Source organism: Salmo trutta, chromosome 14 (assembly GCF_901001165.1).
Source record: "Salmo trutta chromosome 14, fSalTru1.1, whole genome shotgun sequence".
In the NCBI taxonomy this organism is placed as follows: domain Eukaryota; kingdom Metazoa; phylum Chordata; class Actinopteri; order Salmoniformes; family Salmonidae; genus Salmo; species Salmo trutta.
In genome coordinates, this window is record NC_042970.1 from 29,985,233 (window position 1) to 29,999,750 (window position 14,518).

General features: G+C 42.3%; 2 protein-coding genes and 1 long non-coding RNA gene across 6 annotated transcripts in view; 2 read left to right on the forward strand and 1 right to left on the reverse strand.

Annotated features, from left to right (window-relative positions):
• Positions 1-2,670, forward strand: part of LOC115207754 (cyclin-dependent kinase 18) — a 65,817-nt gene extending 63,147 nt beyond the window's left edge. For 3 of the 4 annotated variants that reach the window (XM_029775215.1, XM_029775216.1, XM_029775212.1), the window contains one exon: positions 11-2,670. In XM_029775215.1, coding sequence (XP_029631075.1) covers positions 11-206 — 196 coding nt within the window. In that variant the 3' untranslated portion in view covers positions 207-2,670. The remainder of the gene's footprint in view (positions 1-10) is intronic. The other variant, XM_029775214.1, reaches the window with a different exon arrangement.
• Positions 1,943-7,606, reverse strand: LOC115207758 (uncharacterized). The gene is made up of 3 exons (XR_003881047.1): positions 7,441-7,606; positions 3,382-3,536; positions 1,943-2,030 (listed from the first exon to the last, which is right to left on the reverse strand). It is a non-coding gene; the product is annotated as an uncharacterized LOC115207758 (long non-coding RNA).
• On the forward strand, positions 3,088-11,910 carry LOC115207756 (major facilitator superfamily domain-containing protein 4A). Its single transcript, XM_029775217.1, has 10 exons — positions 3,088-3,548; positions 7,768-7,966; positions 8,166-8,420; positions 9,097-9,226; positions 9,514-9,629; positions 9,736-9,909; positions 10,336-10,483; positions 10,558-10,628; positions 10,710-10,830; positions 10,916-11,910. Exons 1-10 carry the CDS (start codon positions 3,316-3,318, stop codon positions 10,960-10,962), a joined length of 1,494 nt encoding a protein of 497 aa, XP_029631077.1. The 5' UTR covers positions 3,088-3,315; the 3' UTR covers positions 10,963-11,910.
• The last annotated feature ends 2,608 nt before the right edge of the window (positions 11,911-14,518 follow it).

Below are 14,518 nucleotides of genomic sequence, written 5' to 3' on the forward strand. Positions count from 1 at the left end.
CCAACCCCAGGTCGGGGAAAGAACAGAAGACAGAGCATATTCTAAAGGATGACCAGCCAGAGGGGTACAGACAGGGAGAGTCTATTCTGAGAAAGCATCAAGGAGGAATCGGATTTGAAGACAAAAACACCCCAATCCCCCATACAAATACAAACTTCGAGGTCATATCCAGAGCCCTATACTATGAATGTAGTTTGAGGAGTTAGCGATGTCACCTCTGAGTTCAACTTGGGATAACTGGTACCACTAAAGTGGGTCACCTTTTAGCCAGGTACATTTCTATGTCAACTAACCCTTCAGATCTAACCTGCTCTGGGCCAGTCTAACTAAAAGACATTTAAGTGTCTGAGCCACGAGTTAAGGACCAATGAAATCAGATTCCCTCTCTCTCTCTCATATGATTGCATCATCCACTTCATTTGAGGAAGACAACTGATTAAATATTTTATTAATAAAATGTGTGCAAAAAATCCTAATGTTAAAATACCTATCACATTTTGTTAATGAGATATGCATTTGAAACATCACACACAGTAAAAATGTTGTATGACTTTATACAAGTATTTTATTGATGGAGTGGGGAGAAAATGTGCTCATGCATTGATAACCACACCAAAGAAATAAATCAAAATGTCACTTCTGAAAGTCGATTTGAAATAATATCCCGCTGAATTTTGATTTTGGCACAAATGAAAATGTGGCACTGACTTGCCCATGAATTGATGTTTCAGCATTGTCTCAATGACGAGTTGGGGGTTTGACTAGTCACATCCACGCACAGTTACAACCCTGCTAGGGTTAGCGGCAGGCGGACGAGCAATATCCACCGCTGTAGTACGGTTGAAGCCCGAGCTGGAATGGGAAGCTAACTGAAGCTGGCTAGCTGAGCAGATAGATCTAGCTTGCTTCGTAGTATACCCCTCTGGTCAACCTCAAAGGTCTTTCCTGGTTAAATAAAGGTTCAAGTTAAATGAACAAACACATATCTGATCCCCTCACGCTCCCCACAACAGAGAATGGACACAGACAGGGTTTCTGAGAATGAACTTGCACTACACCTCAAAAGGTTTGGAGCTTAGGTCCCTCACTCCATACAGATCCTATTAAATTACTAAAGGAACTATGTCATAAACCCTCAAAGTTGCAGAATGGGATGATAATGGCAGCTATTTTGGTCAGGGAGAAATCCAAAACAGTCTAATTGGAATGAATGGCAGTAGCGGCATAATCTTGATTTTACTTATGCAACAAAATAAGACGTGGTATATCAGAAATTGGTAAAACATTGTCATATAATTATACCGTTTATAGGGATTTTTTTTTTACCAATTCTCTATAAATAGCCTATAGAATGAATATATTATATAAACAGACCATAAATGTCTAAATTATTGATTCCTTCAAAAGCTATGAGTGTTATTATATGATACAAAATCAGTACTTGTTGCATTTGCAACTTGTCAGGGTATGGCTGTTGATTGACTGCATTGTTTGTATGGAATGTTGGCATATTGGCTGTTAATTTGACAAAATATTGGAATCATTCCACTTAAAATGGTTATCTAGTTAGATAAACATACTGTGCAGATAATCTTCAAATTCATTGTTTTACACACTATCACAGCACTGGCTTATCAACTCCCTCGCCAAAATGGCTGACCTTTTTATACCTTCATAAGAAGGTTAATGTCCAATCTCTTTGATGCGCAGTCGGGCATCAGCCATAAAATGAATGTCCAAAACAATAGTGACAAAACGTGCAACATGAATATTAGCATTCTACTGTCATGTTAGTAACACACTGGATTCCCACTGCTGATTCTGGGGACTGACCAGGAACTCTCTCCCATTCTCCTACCCAGTACCCTCCCCTCAGCCCCATGCAGACATCCAAGCCAACCAATCACTCTTCATGTTTCACTGACCTCTTCTCTTCTCACCATTTCCACTTGTCCTTTTCCATTCCTCCTTTCCTTCTGTTCATGCCTACCGTGAATCTGCTAAAAGCGATCTGCCCAGCACTTTCACATCTGATGAAGTAAAGGAGACAAGGAAAAGAAGCCATTTTAGACTAATGAGATGCAGTTATCTTTACCCCACACTGGAGAAGAAGCCAATACTCTTACAGAGCTACCTTTCCATGTGTCCTTTGCTTTCTCACCCCCAAACTGAAAGAATTGAAGAGGTGAAAGCTATATGGTGGACACTGTCAGTGGTCATGAAGGAAAGAAGGTGAAGCCATGTAAAATCGTTGGGATCCACTGGGAGAGAAGGCGATATGTGTGTTACACTTTAAAACTTCCCCTCTCTATTTTAGCAACCCATGAGGCAGAAGTATTATTGTATGTGTTTTGTTGTGGTAAATTAAGATATTTTAAGTACTGTAATGAAAAGAAATATGTATTTTAACAGATGTTTTCATGTTCTTTCTCAGTGAATTTTATGCCAGATGAAACAAGAGAGGACTCTATTAAATGACTGTAGATGATGTCTAAATGTTTTATAAGACACACGTATATTTAGATTTTGTATGAAATGTGATATTCAATATTTTATGTGATTTGTTTACTGCGCTATCATTAAAACCAGAAACTGAATGTATTGTGACCGCCAAGAAGCCAAAAGTGATCAAATAAGAAATAACAAATAAATGAATACATTATCACTGTAGTACATTGACTAGCTCTCATTCAGTACTAATACAGTATACAATACAGTCTGAGTGTCTTCCATTATGCTTGAAAAGAAACTGAAAGAGAACATTTTAAGTGTTCAATAGGCCTTGCCACAATTCCCAATCTGTCTTTAATACCACTTTGACTATCTAATCATCCTTATTTTGTCACTCATGACCCTTTGTATGATATCATGAGAACCTACAGGTGGCGCTACACCACAACAGAGACCAAATTGACAGGTCTATAGATATATTTAATAGAGATCCAGAAAATGTAGTCATCCATACAAATGCATTACACGAAAAATAACGTGTAATCATGACACTTCACACCGCCGTGGAAGATGCCCTAGTCTCCTACACAGCAGCACAGTTAACTGATGGACACCAGTTTCCAGGGGAGGGCACTGCTAGTTCGAAGTCTATCAGCGTGACGTGACTGGAAGGCAAATACAAGTTTATCAACTCTCCTTAACCATATATGCTAGCCATATGCAGGCATCCCAACTTTGCCAGTCCACTTCAAAAGACGTCAAGGGTTGTGTTGTCGGCGCGCGTAAAGATATCTTAAAACCTTCCTCCCAATGAAACCATAACCTGCTCCAGCGTTCATCACGCAACCCACTAGCAACAACGAGATGATGTTAGTAGATGATCGTGTCTGGGCTCTGTTCAAGGGCCACTGGGAGCACACACTGACTTACTGGAGCGTGTTCTTCAGTTTCGGGCTGTGTATCGCGTTCCTGGGGCCGACCATCCTGGACCTGAGGTGTCAGACTCAGTCCACTCTGCAGGAGATCACCTGGGTCTTCTTCGCCCAACAGTTATTCCTCATGCTGGGGAGCGCCCTGGGAGGACTCTTCAAGAAGACGTGAGTGAAAGCTGTCTGGTTTTGACTAGATGGTATACAGTTAATTCACTTCTCGTAGCAGGTTAGGATAATTTACATAGGTTCGGAAAATTGGGTTAAGGTTAGGAAAAGGGTTAGGCTAGCCCAGGGTTTCCCAAACTCGGTCCCCCCTCCTCCCTGGGTGCACGTTTGGATTGTTGCCCTAACACGACACAACTGATTCAAATAACCAACTCATCATCCAGCTTTGCTTATTTGAATCAGCTGTGTAGTGCTAGGGGGAAAAACACATTGTACCCAGTTTCTGATGAACTCCACCAATGGAGTTGAGCAGAGACCAGGCTTTGTAGAATTCAGCTTGGACTACATTCGCCCCAAGTCAATACTTACAATAATTGTATTATGAAACGCTTACCTTGTACCCATGTTTGTCCTCTGTAGTGTTATGATTAGTTTACCGAAATCCATACTTTCTAATAAAACGTTAATCAAATCCAACCAGACTGTATCCTTGTTGCCATCTTAGAGCAACAACAATGAGCAAACAGTCATTGGTTGTATTTGATTAATGTTTATTTTAAAAGTATATATTTCAGCAAACAAAGGCACGCACACAACTATAGAGGACAAACATAGGTACAAGGTATGCGTTTCATAATTTACATTTTTGGAAGTATTGACCTTGGGCAAATCGATGTAGTCGGAGCTGAATTCCACAAAGCCTGGTCTCAGCTCAACTCCGTTGGACTTTATCAGAAACCTTGTTCACCATGGAGTTGAGTTGTCAGCTAGATTTATGCAGGTACAGACTGGGACCAGAAATGGCCCAGCATCTATTACACACCGGCCCTTTCATGTTGAGGCCCCCATTATTAGCCAAATAATAATTTATGCAAGCCCAATAGGCTAAAGGTGGCCCAGCGGATCTGACATTTACCGCCAGAACTGCTCTATGACAAAGATGGTCTACTAGCCTCAAACTCAGCTCTGGACGTCGTTTTTCATTGTTCCTCTCTAATCATGAACTGATTTAGACCTGGGACACCAGGTGGGTGCAATTAATTATCAGGTAGTACAGAAAACCAGCAGGCCCTGGACCTCGTACGGAAAGAGTTGAATACCCCTGGTCCTATAATATTGATAAGACAGTGACCACTCTAACAATGGAAATGAGTCCACAAAGATGGGAGGAGGCGAGATCAGGTGGGATCATTCTAGCCAATGAGGGCAGATATGCTTGTAACAGGACATAGAGATAGGTAGAGGGCTGATCTTTGTATCTGTGCCATTATAGCTTCTGTGACAGCATGGGCAGCGCTATAACAGACCCTTTGTGTCTGGAAGTAATGTAGCCATTTTTTGTAGTCATTGCGCTCTGTAGAGTTGCTATTTTCTTGAGTTTTCACGTGTCAGTTAACTTGTGACATTACTGGAATGCTCATTATATAATGATCAAAAATATAAACACAACATGTAAAGTGTTGTTTTCATGAACAGAAATAGGATCCCAAAAAATGTCCATACGCACAAAAAGCTTATTTCTCAAATTTTGTGGACAGATTTGTTTACATCCTTGTTAGTGAGCACCTTGCTAGATCGTCTGATACCAGCCACCCAAACAGCTGATGAAACTGTGGCTTTGCACAACTGAAGAATGTCTGCACAAACAGTCAGAAACTGTCTCGGAAGCTCATCTGCATGCTCGCCATCCTCACCGGGGTCTTAACCTGATTGCAGTTCGGCGTCGTAATCTACTTCAGTGGACAAATGCTCACTTTTGATGGCCACTGGCTCGCTGGAGAAGTGTGCTCTTCACGGATGAATCCCGGTTTCAACTGTACCGGCCAGATGGCAATGGTATGGCATTGTGTGGACGAGTGGTTTGCTGATGTCAACCTTGTGAACAGAGTGCCCCATGGTGGTGGGGTTATGGTATGGGCAGGAAGGCATAAGCTATGGACAAGGAACACAATAGCATTTTACTGATGGCAATTTGAATGCACAGAGATACCGTGATGAGATCCTGAGGCCCATTGTCATTCCATTAATCCGCCATCACCTCATGTTTCAGCATGATAATGCACTGCCCCATGTCGAAAGGATCTGTTCACAATTCCTGGAAGCTGAAAATGTCCCAGTTTTTCGATGTTATAGTTATTTCAATCAAATGAAAGCATACATGTTTTTTTAATTTTTTTTAACCAGGAATAATGAGTAGAAAGCCGAGGTCACAGACTGTTTCCGAACTCATTCATTCAGGCTCTCTACAAAGAACTTGTTACAGGCCACGGTCAGCGCAGCAACCAAGATGACAAACTCCTGGAAGTCCACTTCGCCGTCTTTGTTTTCATCCAGATCACTCATGATCTTCTCTACTACCATAGGGTCCTTACTTGCCGCCAGGAAGTCACTCACCTGACATTGAGCATGTTTAGGATGCTCTGGATCGACATGTACGACAGCGTGTTCCAGTTCCTGCCAATATCTTGCAACTTCGCCCAGCCATTGAAGAGAAGTTGGACAACAATCAACAGGCCACAATCAGCAGCCTGATCAACTCTATGCGAAGGAGGATGTGTCACGCTGCATGAGGCAAATGATGGTCACACCAGATTTTGACTGATTTTCTGATCCACCCCCTTCCTTTTATTAAGGTATCTGTGACCAACACATGCATATGTTACCCTAGTCATGTGAAATCCATAGATTAGGGTCTAATTAATTTATTTCAATTGAGTGATTTCCTTATATGAACTGTAACTCAGTAAATCTTTGAAATTGATTCATGTTGCATTTTATATTTTTGTTAAGTGTATTAATAGTCTGATTTAATCCACAAATATGATAGTCCGTTTAAAAAAAGGTTAAGGCAGCGGTTCCCAAACTAGGGGTCGCGACCCCATGTGGCGTTGCCTGATATAAATCCAGAAAAAAATACAACAAAATATATATTAGAATATCGTCTTTGTATCTCAATCATTGTACTGTGGTTAACCTTAACGTTAAATTCAACCAGAGAGCACCCTTAGATTATGGGTAAAAGCCGCACTTGACCATTACACTTGAATCATTCCCACAGTGAATGGCTAGGCTCGCTACGCTATGAAACCACACACTATTGCAGAACACTTATTTTACCGGCCGGCGGCCACAATTGATATGGTGAAAAAAATGTGTGGGGAGGCACAGAAACTCACATCAATACCTTTGTCAGATAACTGTTAAACAAAGCATTTATGCTATTGCTAGCAATCAAGAGGAAACTCTGACTGAACGACTCAAACTCCCCAGTTTATGCTCTCCAAATGGACGTTAGCTGCGAGGGCTGAGATGCCCATGCAATGACTTTTGTTCGGTATACATGTCAATGCCAACAAGGCCTTGAGCCTGGCTGAGTGTGAATCTCAGTGATGCTCATGAATTGGAAAGTTGAGTATTTTGCTCTCTCACCACCCCAGAATATAACAAATGATTTCCCTCTGACAACTGGAAATATTGTTCCTATACTAATTACGTTTGTTTGAACCAAATGTATCTGTCTGTCCTCGTGATCTTCACAGGTCTCCAGTCCAATAGTTCTGCTCCGATACGTTTCCTGAGCTACTGCCACATGACTGGTGTTTAAATACACATACACCTCTATCAGAGCTGAAGAGATAAGAGAAGGGGAGGGGGAGATATGGTGAGAAAAGCGCGAGAGATGTGGGGGAGGGAGAGACCTAGAAAAAATAGAGATTTACATTCTGTTTTTAATTGCAGCTTGTTGAACAGAACATTACTACTGAGGCCACTACACAGAGAGTTAGTGGAAAGTTGGCAAGGCGGCGGTGTAGATAAGGCGTCTCCGCTGTACACTAGGTGCATCAGGGGGTCTGATAAACTGTGATAAACCAGGTAAATAAATAGCTCTTACCTAGGTATTGGGTCAAGGTGACATTCCAGCTACAATACGGCCCACGTTAGCAGAGCTGGAAAAACAGCCCCTCATCTACCCCTCCATGGAGTTGCCTCTAGCACCGGGCTAAGGCCAGAGAGGGAGCAAAAGAGGGCTGGGTCCCGTCGCTTCCTGGATGGCAGACCAGATGAGACTGGAAGTGGAGAGAGAGGGTCAGTAAGGGTGCTCAATTAAATCAAACAGAGGGAGCTATAAATTGTAGTTAAATGAAAACAGTTCTTTCCCAAAAGCCACTATTACCCACAAGAGTGCTCTAATATCCTCTCTCCCCCCACCCCTTTCCAGGCTCCGCTGCTCCCTCTCAGCTCTCTTCGTCTCCAGTCTTGTCATCTCCGTGGTGTTTGCCATCATCCCACTTTGCCACCATGTGCTGATGCTGGCTGTTGCCATGGCGATATCTGGCACGGCAATGGGGGTGATTGACACCATCGCCAACCTGCAGCTGGTGAAGCTCTACCAGAAAGACTCAGCCATTTTCCTACAGGTCAGGGAGAGGCAGGAGTAAAGGAGGAGGAAGGGATGGAGGGGAGGAGAAAGTAATGGGGGTCAGGGGTATTTTGATCACAAATTATGCAAAGATGATTCAAAGAACAGGCGGTAATTTTCTCTCCTTCTCCATCTCCCACCATACCCCCCTCCATTTTCCTTTCTTTCTCTCCCATTCCTCCCTGTCTTCTACCCAGGTCCTGCATTTCTTCATAGGGCTGGGAGCGTTGGTCAGTCCCCTGGTAGCAGACCCATTCCTGTCGGAGGGGAGTTGTGTTCTGGGGGGGAACATGACAGCCAACTCCTCCACTGACCTCCATCACCTCCGCAGCTCCCTGGCAGGTAAAGGGACAACCCCTCTGCACAACGTATCCCACCACTACCACCTCCACACAGAGGGCATCATCACCACCAATGTGTCCTACGCATTCTGGATCATGGCTCTTATCAATGTAAGTGTATGAACACTTTGTTAGCAGTTGGATTGTGGTGTTGTAGCTGTAGGTTGATACTGTAGCTGTAGGTTGATACTGTAGCTGTAGGTTGGTGTTGTAGCTGTAGGTTGATACTGTAGCTGTAGGTTGGTGTTGTAGCTGTAGGTTGGTGTTGTAGCTGTAGGTTGATACTGTAGCTGTAGGTTGATACTGTAGCTGTAGGTTGATACTGTAGCTGTAGGTTGATACTGTAGCTGTAGGTTGGTGTTGTAGCTGTAGGTTGATACTGTAGGTGTAGGTTGGTGTTGTAGCTGTAGGTTGGTGTTGTAGGTGTAGGTTGGTGTTGTAGCTGTAGGTTGGTGTTGTAGCTGTAGGTTGATACTGTAGCTGTAGGTTGATACTGTAGCTGTAGGTTGGTGTTGTAGCTGTAGGTTGATACTGTAGCTGTAGGTTGGTGTTGTAGCTGTAGGTTGATACTGTAGCTGTAGGTTGATACTGTAGCTGTAGGTTGATACTGTAGCTGCAGATTAGCAGTAGCGACTGGTACATTTGAATAGCAAAACAAAAGGGAGATTGTTCTGCAGGACAGGCTTCCTCGATCAGAGAGCGATGGCTCTTTTGCATAGACCGTAACAAGGGAGTCACAGAGAGAGACGTTTTATTTTTTACAACTGAATGCGTGTTCTCTCTCTAGCTGCCTGTACCAGTAGCAGTGTATGTGTTGATGTACCGTGAGAGGCTGTTTCCCTGCTCGAACCACAGCCCACGTCTACTGGACAAGGAGAAAAACTCACAGAAGAACCAACAGGACCACAATATCCAGGGTAAGACCACCCCTTACCCAACTCAGGGTAAGTCTCACAATGCTCCCCTCACACCTCCACAAATCCAGTGTTAAGCCCCCCCAACACATTCACGCAACCCAAGGAAAGACCCCCTCAAATATATACAATGGCTGCCAGGGTAGAATCCCATACAGCCCCATCTCCAAATGTCTCACCAACTAAAACATGGCTAGTGCTGGGCTGGAATAAAAGCCTGCACAACCTGCAGCTCTCCAGGCCTGGGGTTGAAGACCCCTAAACTAAACCTTCCTGTGTTGTCCATCCAGGTCACGGGGGTTTGTTTGGCTGCTGTAACTATGCTGATGTGAAGGATCGCCCTGCCTCCTATTTCCTCCTCTACATTCTGGGCGGAGCCGTGCTCTTCATCACTGACGGCATAATAGTGAGACTGAACCTTGCCCCCCCCCCCCCCCCCCAACACACACACGACTGTTAGTGCTAACTATCACCATCAGCCTTCTAACATATCGATTTGTTCTCTTACACAGGGTTCTTACACAGGATTCATTTACACCTACGCAGTGTCTCCTCCCCTCTCTCTGCCTCACAAGACGGCAGGCTGTCTGACCAGTGTGTTCTGGGCATCCGTCACCGTGGGCAGACTGGCGTCTATATATCTGTCATACAGATACACACAACAACGACTAATCTCGGTCAGCCTGGTACGGACACACACTCTTGTGTTTTTGCATACTGTATTAGTAGTGTGTGCGTATTGAAGTGAAACTGCTTTTAAAACAGATGTTATTTGAGAGATGATGAAATATTTGATGGGTGTTTTTAAAAGTCCGGTGGATGGCTTTATTGCACACGCACAGTATACACACACACAATGCATCCATGCACATGTGAAGAGCGCGAAACGCAATTTGAATTCAAATAGTCATACATATCTGCATCAATGTTATTTTGTGTCATGCGAAATGCATAACAAGCATATAGATGCTTAACAAGTGTATAGATTACAGGTGGTAGATATATTGATCTCCTCACATTATTTAGGGAAAAAGGCATGGACATGATATGACCATGTGAAAATAAATCATTTACTTCCACTGTCCTGCGCTCCCTCCCTCTCTGTGTTTCAGGTGGGGATGATGGCGGTGCAGTGTCTGCTGTTGATCCTGTACTCCAGCCCTGTGTTCCTCTTCATGGGGACATGTGTGTTAGGCCTTTTCATCAGCAGTGTGTTCCCCTGCATGGTGGCCCTCACAGAAGACATGGTCAACTATAAAGGTATGTGCGCGCACACACACACACAGTAAGAATGCTTGTATTTTAAATGTTAAAGTGTCCTCTCTCTATCTTAGGGTGTGCCACTACGGTCCTGGTGACCAGTGCTGGTACAGGAGAGATGGTGCTGCAGCTTCTCACGGGACAGGTAAGGAACTCAGGGGGGGTTACTGCTCTGTGAATAGGCTAGCCTGTGTTGTCTAGGTGTAATGTGTCTTTCTCTCTTCAGTTGATCCACAGTAAAGGCAGTTATAGTTTCATGTTGGTTGGTATGATATCATCCTGCATCGGATTCACAGTATTCCTGGGCCTACTCTATATCCAGCATCTACACAGGAGCTCCCTAGCAGGTACACACTCACACATACACCAACAGGTTGTGATGAAACTATTTTAGTCAACTAAATCTCAAATCGGATTTATTTCCCTCCACAGCCACTAGTAAGGAAATCGCCATGACAGAGAAGCCTTCAAGTGAGTAATGGAGAGAGGCCGTGAGGATGAATCAATGGAAAGAGAGGACTGTTTAAACAAATGACAAAGTGAAGGAAAAACAGAAATGACCCAAATGTTTAAAATGGCTGGAGGAAAGACAGTCCAATGTTAGACATCAGTCCCTCTGCTCCTTTCATCCCGCTCTCAACACCCAGACAATCAAGTTAAACCCAAAGACTATCCCATCCTACCCAGTACCCCTCCAGATCAAACAAACTGATTGATTCAGCTGGCCTTATATACATCTTCCACTTTATCATTCTTAACAGTATGAGTGGAGACAGTATTGTATGTTTTATGCACTACCTGTCTGACCATGACTGTAGCATTCATAAACCAGGAGTACGAAGAGTAGATGTTAACTTGGCTTGTTCATGTATCTTTTTAAATGCTCTCTGACCCATGATACAGTGTAAAGCCATGAACAGGTGGAGACCAAAGCTTCCTCCATTGGCATGCTGTTTATTTAAACTCAACAGCAGCTGGTATCCTGCTGGATCCTTAACTGCTCCATGTTTTATAGAGCTTTCATGTAGACAGTGACCCATGTGACTCTGGTGGAGTGGTCACATGAGGACAGATGGTGTTGCTATGTGAGCAAGGTGTGGTGGTTGGTTACCTGTAAAACTCACTGAATTAGGAAAACAAGTCTTGTGGGGACATACTTCCAAATCTAGTCTTCAGAGGCTAAGGAACAGACAAACGGAGATGAGAGCAAGTTTTTTTTAATAGTCTTCTGTTAAACATTTCCTATTTCACCTCAAACATGCCACTCCAAGACAAGTAGCTTGTAAACATTTGAAAAGCATTGAACAAATAAATTTACAGAAGTGAACAAAAGAAAAGAACGGTAGAAGCAAAGTTTGTCATTTCAACTGCAAAAGTACTGGTTTTATAATTGAATTGTGATTCAAATAAAAACAATTTAAAATGTTTTTTTTTTTTTTTTTTTACAGAAATATGCACTAGGTGTAATGCTGGGTTGAATAGGGTCTAATGAATGAAACCTGAATCAGAATGTTCACACCTACCTTCATCTACAATATGGCTGCCTATTCAGAGGTTGTCTTTATCACAACTATGGTCATATTATAGAACTCCGACTACTGTATCAAGTTAACAAATCTAACTCTTTAGAAAATACACATTTGTAATAGGGCTTAACTAAAGGGACTGCCACTTTAAGAGGCATTAGGATTTTAAATGAAGCAATCAGCAGTTGAAATGATAAAGCGGTGACTCGCCCTTGTTTCGGTAAAAAGCTGAAGGATGGGGCTGGAGAAATGTAAGCACTCAAATTCAGATGGATGCGAGAACTATATCAAAACTATAGTTTTAACCATGTTTTGAGGCTATATAGTGTTTGTTTACATTTACTTTGTTTCCAAACACGAGTAAAACAAGCTTATTCTGGGTTCTGTTGGCCAGGAGAGTTGAACTAAGCTCATGAACCATTAAGTTATATTCTTCAAGAATCAATAGGTACATATTCATAAGTCAAATGGATGTAGCAACTGCTGATTGCCCCTTTAAAGACGCACTTCCTTAGAATTAAACATTTTAAATGTAATCTTTAGATTTGCAATATTAAAGTATTTTGTGCATAGCTTTACTGTTGATTTGGGAAAAGAAATGTACAGAATTCATTTACAGCTATAATTAGGGTTAATATAGATTTTTCAAACACGGGGAAAAAAGTCATTTAAAACAAAGGACAAATCCAATACTACAGGTAATCTATTGTTCTAAGTGCCAATGTTGACACACACAAATATTAAAGTCCAATGCATCAGTTTGTCAACATCAAATATTTTATGGGCAACAATTACCTTACTGATTGTTTAATAAAATTTATAAAAAAGCAACAAAAATAGCTTCTTATCAAAGAGCAATATCTCAAGCAATAATTTCGCTAGGACTGTAAGTGAGTGGTCTGAGTGGGGAGGGGAAAACTGAAAAGGAGTTATTGGCAGAGGTTTGGAATTGTTTCTTATTGGTCTATTAACTAATTTACTGCATGGTGTCACCATAGAAGGCCAAAACTCCATCCCACCAAAACAGGCTGAAATTTCAGGCAGTCTTTTCAAACAGCTCTTAAACTAAAAGGGCATTATCATTTTCACAATTTCATTATTAGTCCAACCTCTGTGTGGATGGATGGATGGATAAATAAAAACACATGAAAATCAAGTCTGACTGCACTGGGCCTTTAACAATATCAAAATACTTAACAAAGACGGATTTAAGTTTAAGTTTCCCTCTGTAAGGCTTTGATTTGCAAATAGTCAATGTCATCACCACTTCAACAGTGAGTAAAGAAAACCCACGGAAAAAATGAAATCAAACAAGACATCAGCGTTAAACAGACTACAGAACAGCATTGAGCCTAGCATCTGGCCATATTACAAAAACGCATTACAATTCAGTGGGGGGGGGGGGGGGGGGGGGGTGGAGGAATTCAGCTTAAGTACATACACACTTTTGTTATTTGATTGTCTTATTTACTTGTCAGATACAAAGAGGGAAAGGGAGCTTTGATTGTGTACTGAAAATGTCTTAGTTGTGCAAAAATCGAGCTTAGCAGAATCACTCTAAACAGGATTCTTGGTACATTAAAACCTCATTCATGTTCCTGATTCACAGGACTTGCAAATGTGGGAGACGATATTCCATACTTAAAGCTGGAATCCTTAATTGTGAAACAACCACGTCTGTTTCAAATATTAGAACAAAGAAGTTCATGCAAACAGTTTTTTCCCCCTCGGACATCATTGTACGCACGATAGAAGACCACTATGTACTGCATTTTTTTCTCAGCTCGGCCAGAACAATAATAACAACAGTGGTGGTGTGGCCAGGAGCGCGGATTCCCCCAACTGCGGATTCCATCTTTAAGGCAACTGTCATTAAAATCAAAATAACTATACAAACCTGTTCTAAAACATGAATCATACAAAGAAAATGTGTTAAGTCACATTACATCATAAGAATAAGTAACAAACCATATTGTGACAGGCTTTGTGTCATCTTTGTGAACGCCCTGTGTGGGTTCTCACACAGTAGCCTGGGTACCGGACTGGTTATGCCTTCAATCATGCCACATCATTGCCCTTCCCAAAGTCTTGGCAAGGTGATATGTTGGCAAAGCAGAAACAGACCGACACCAACCAGGCTATTCACTGGCCATGTCATGGGAATGGCTGTTTTACCCCCACCTGTTCACTGGGAGAGGAAACATACTGTACATAGGACAGCAGACATTAGACAAGTAAAGGACTGGTAGAAATCTAGAATACTTACACTATGTATTCTAGTACTTCATCAAATTACTTTATAAACCAAATACTGTTGTAGTGCTCTGTTGAAGTTGAGGTTTGTGCCCAGGGAGACCAGGGCAGTAGGGAGGAGGGTAGAGAGTGGACAGGGGAGGGGATGGCTGTTCCCACACTCCTCAGGTTTGGGTTTAGGGGTTTAAGGCACCACGTTAACATGGCTGATTCTTATGGAGCAACGTTACAGGTTATTGACAAACTCCTCTGCCAT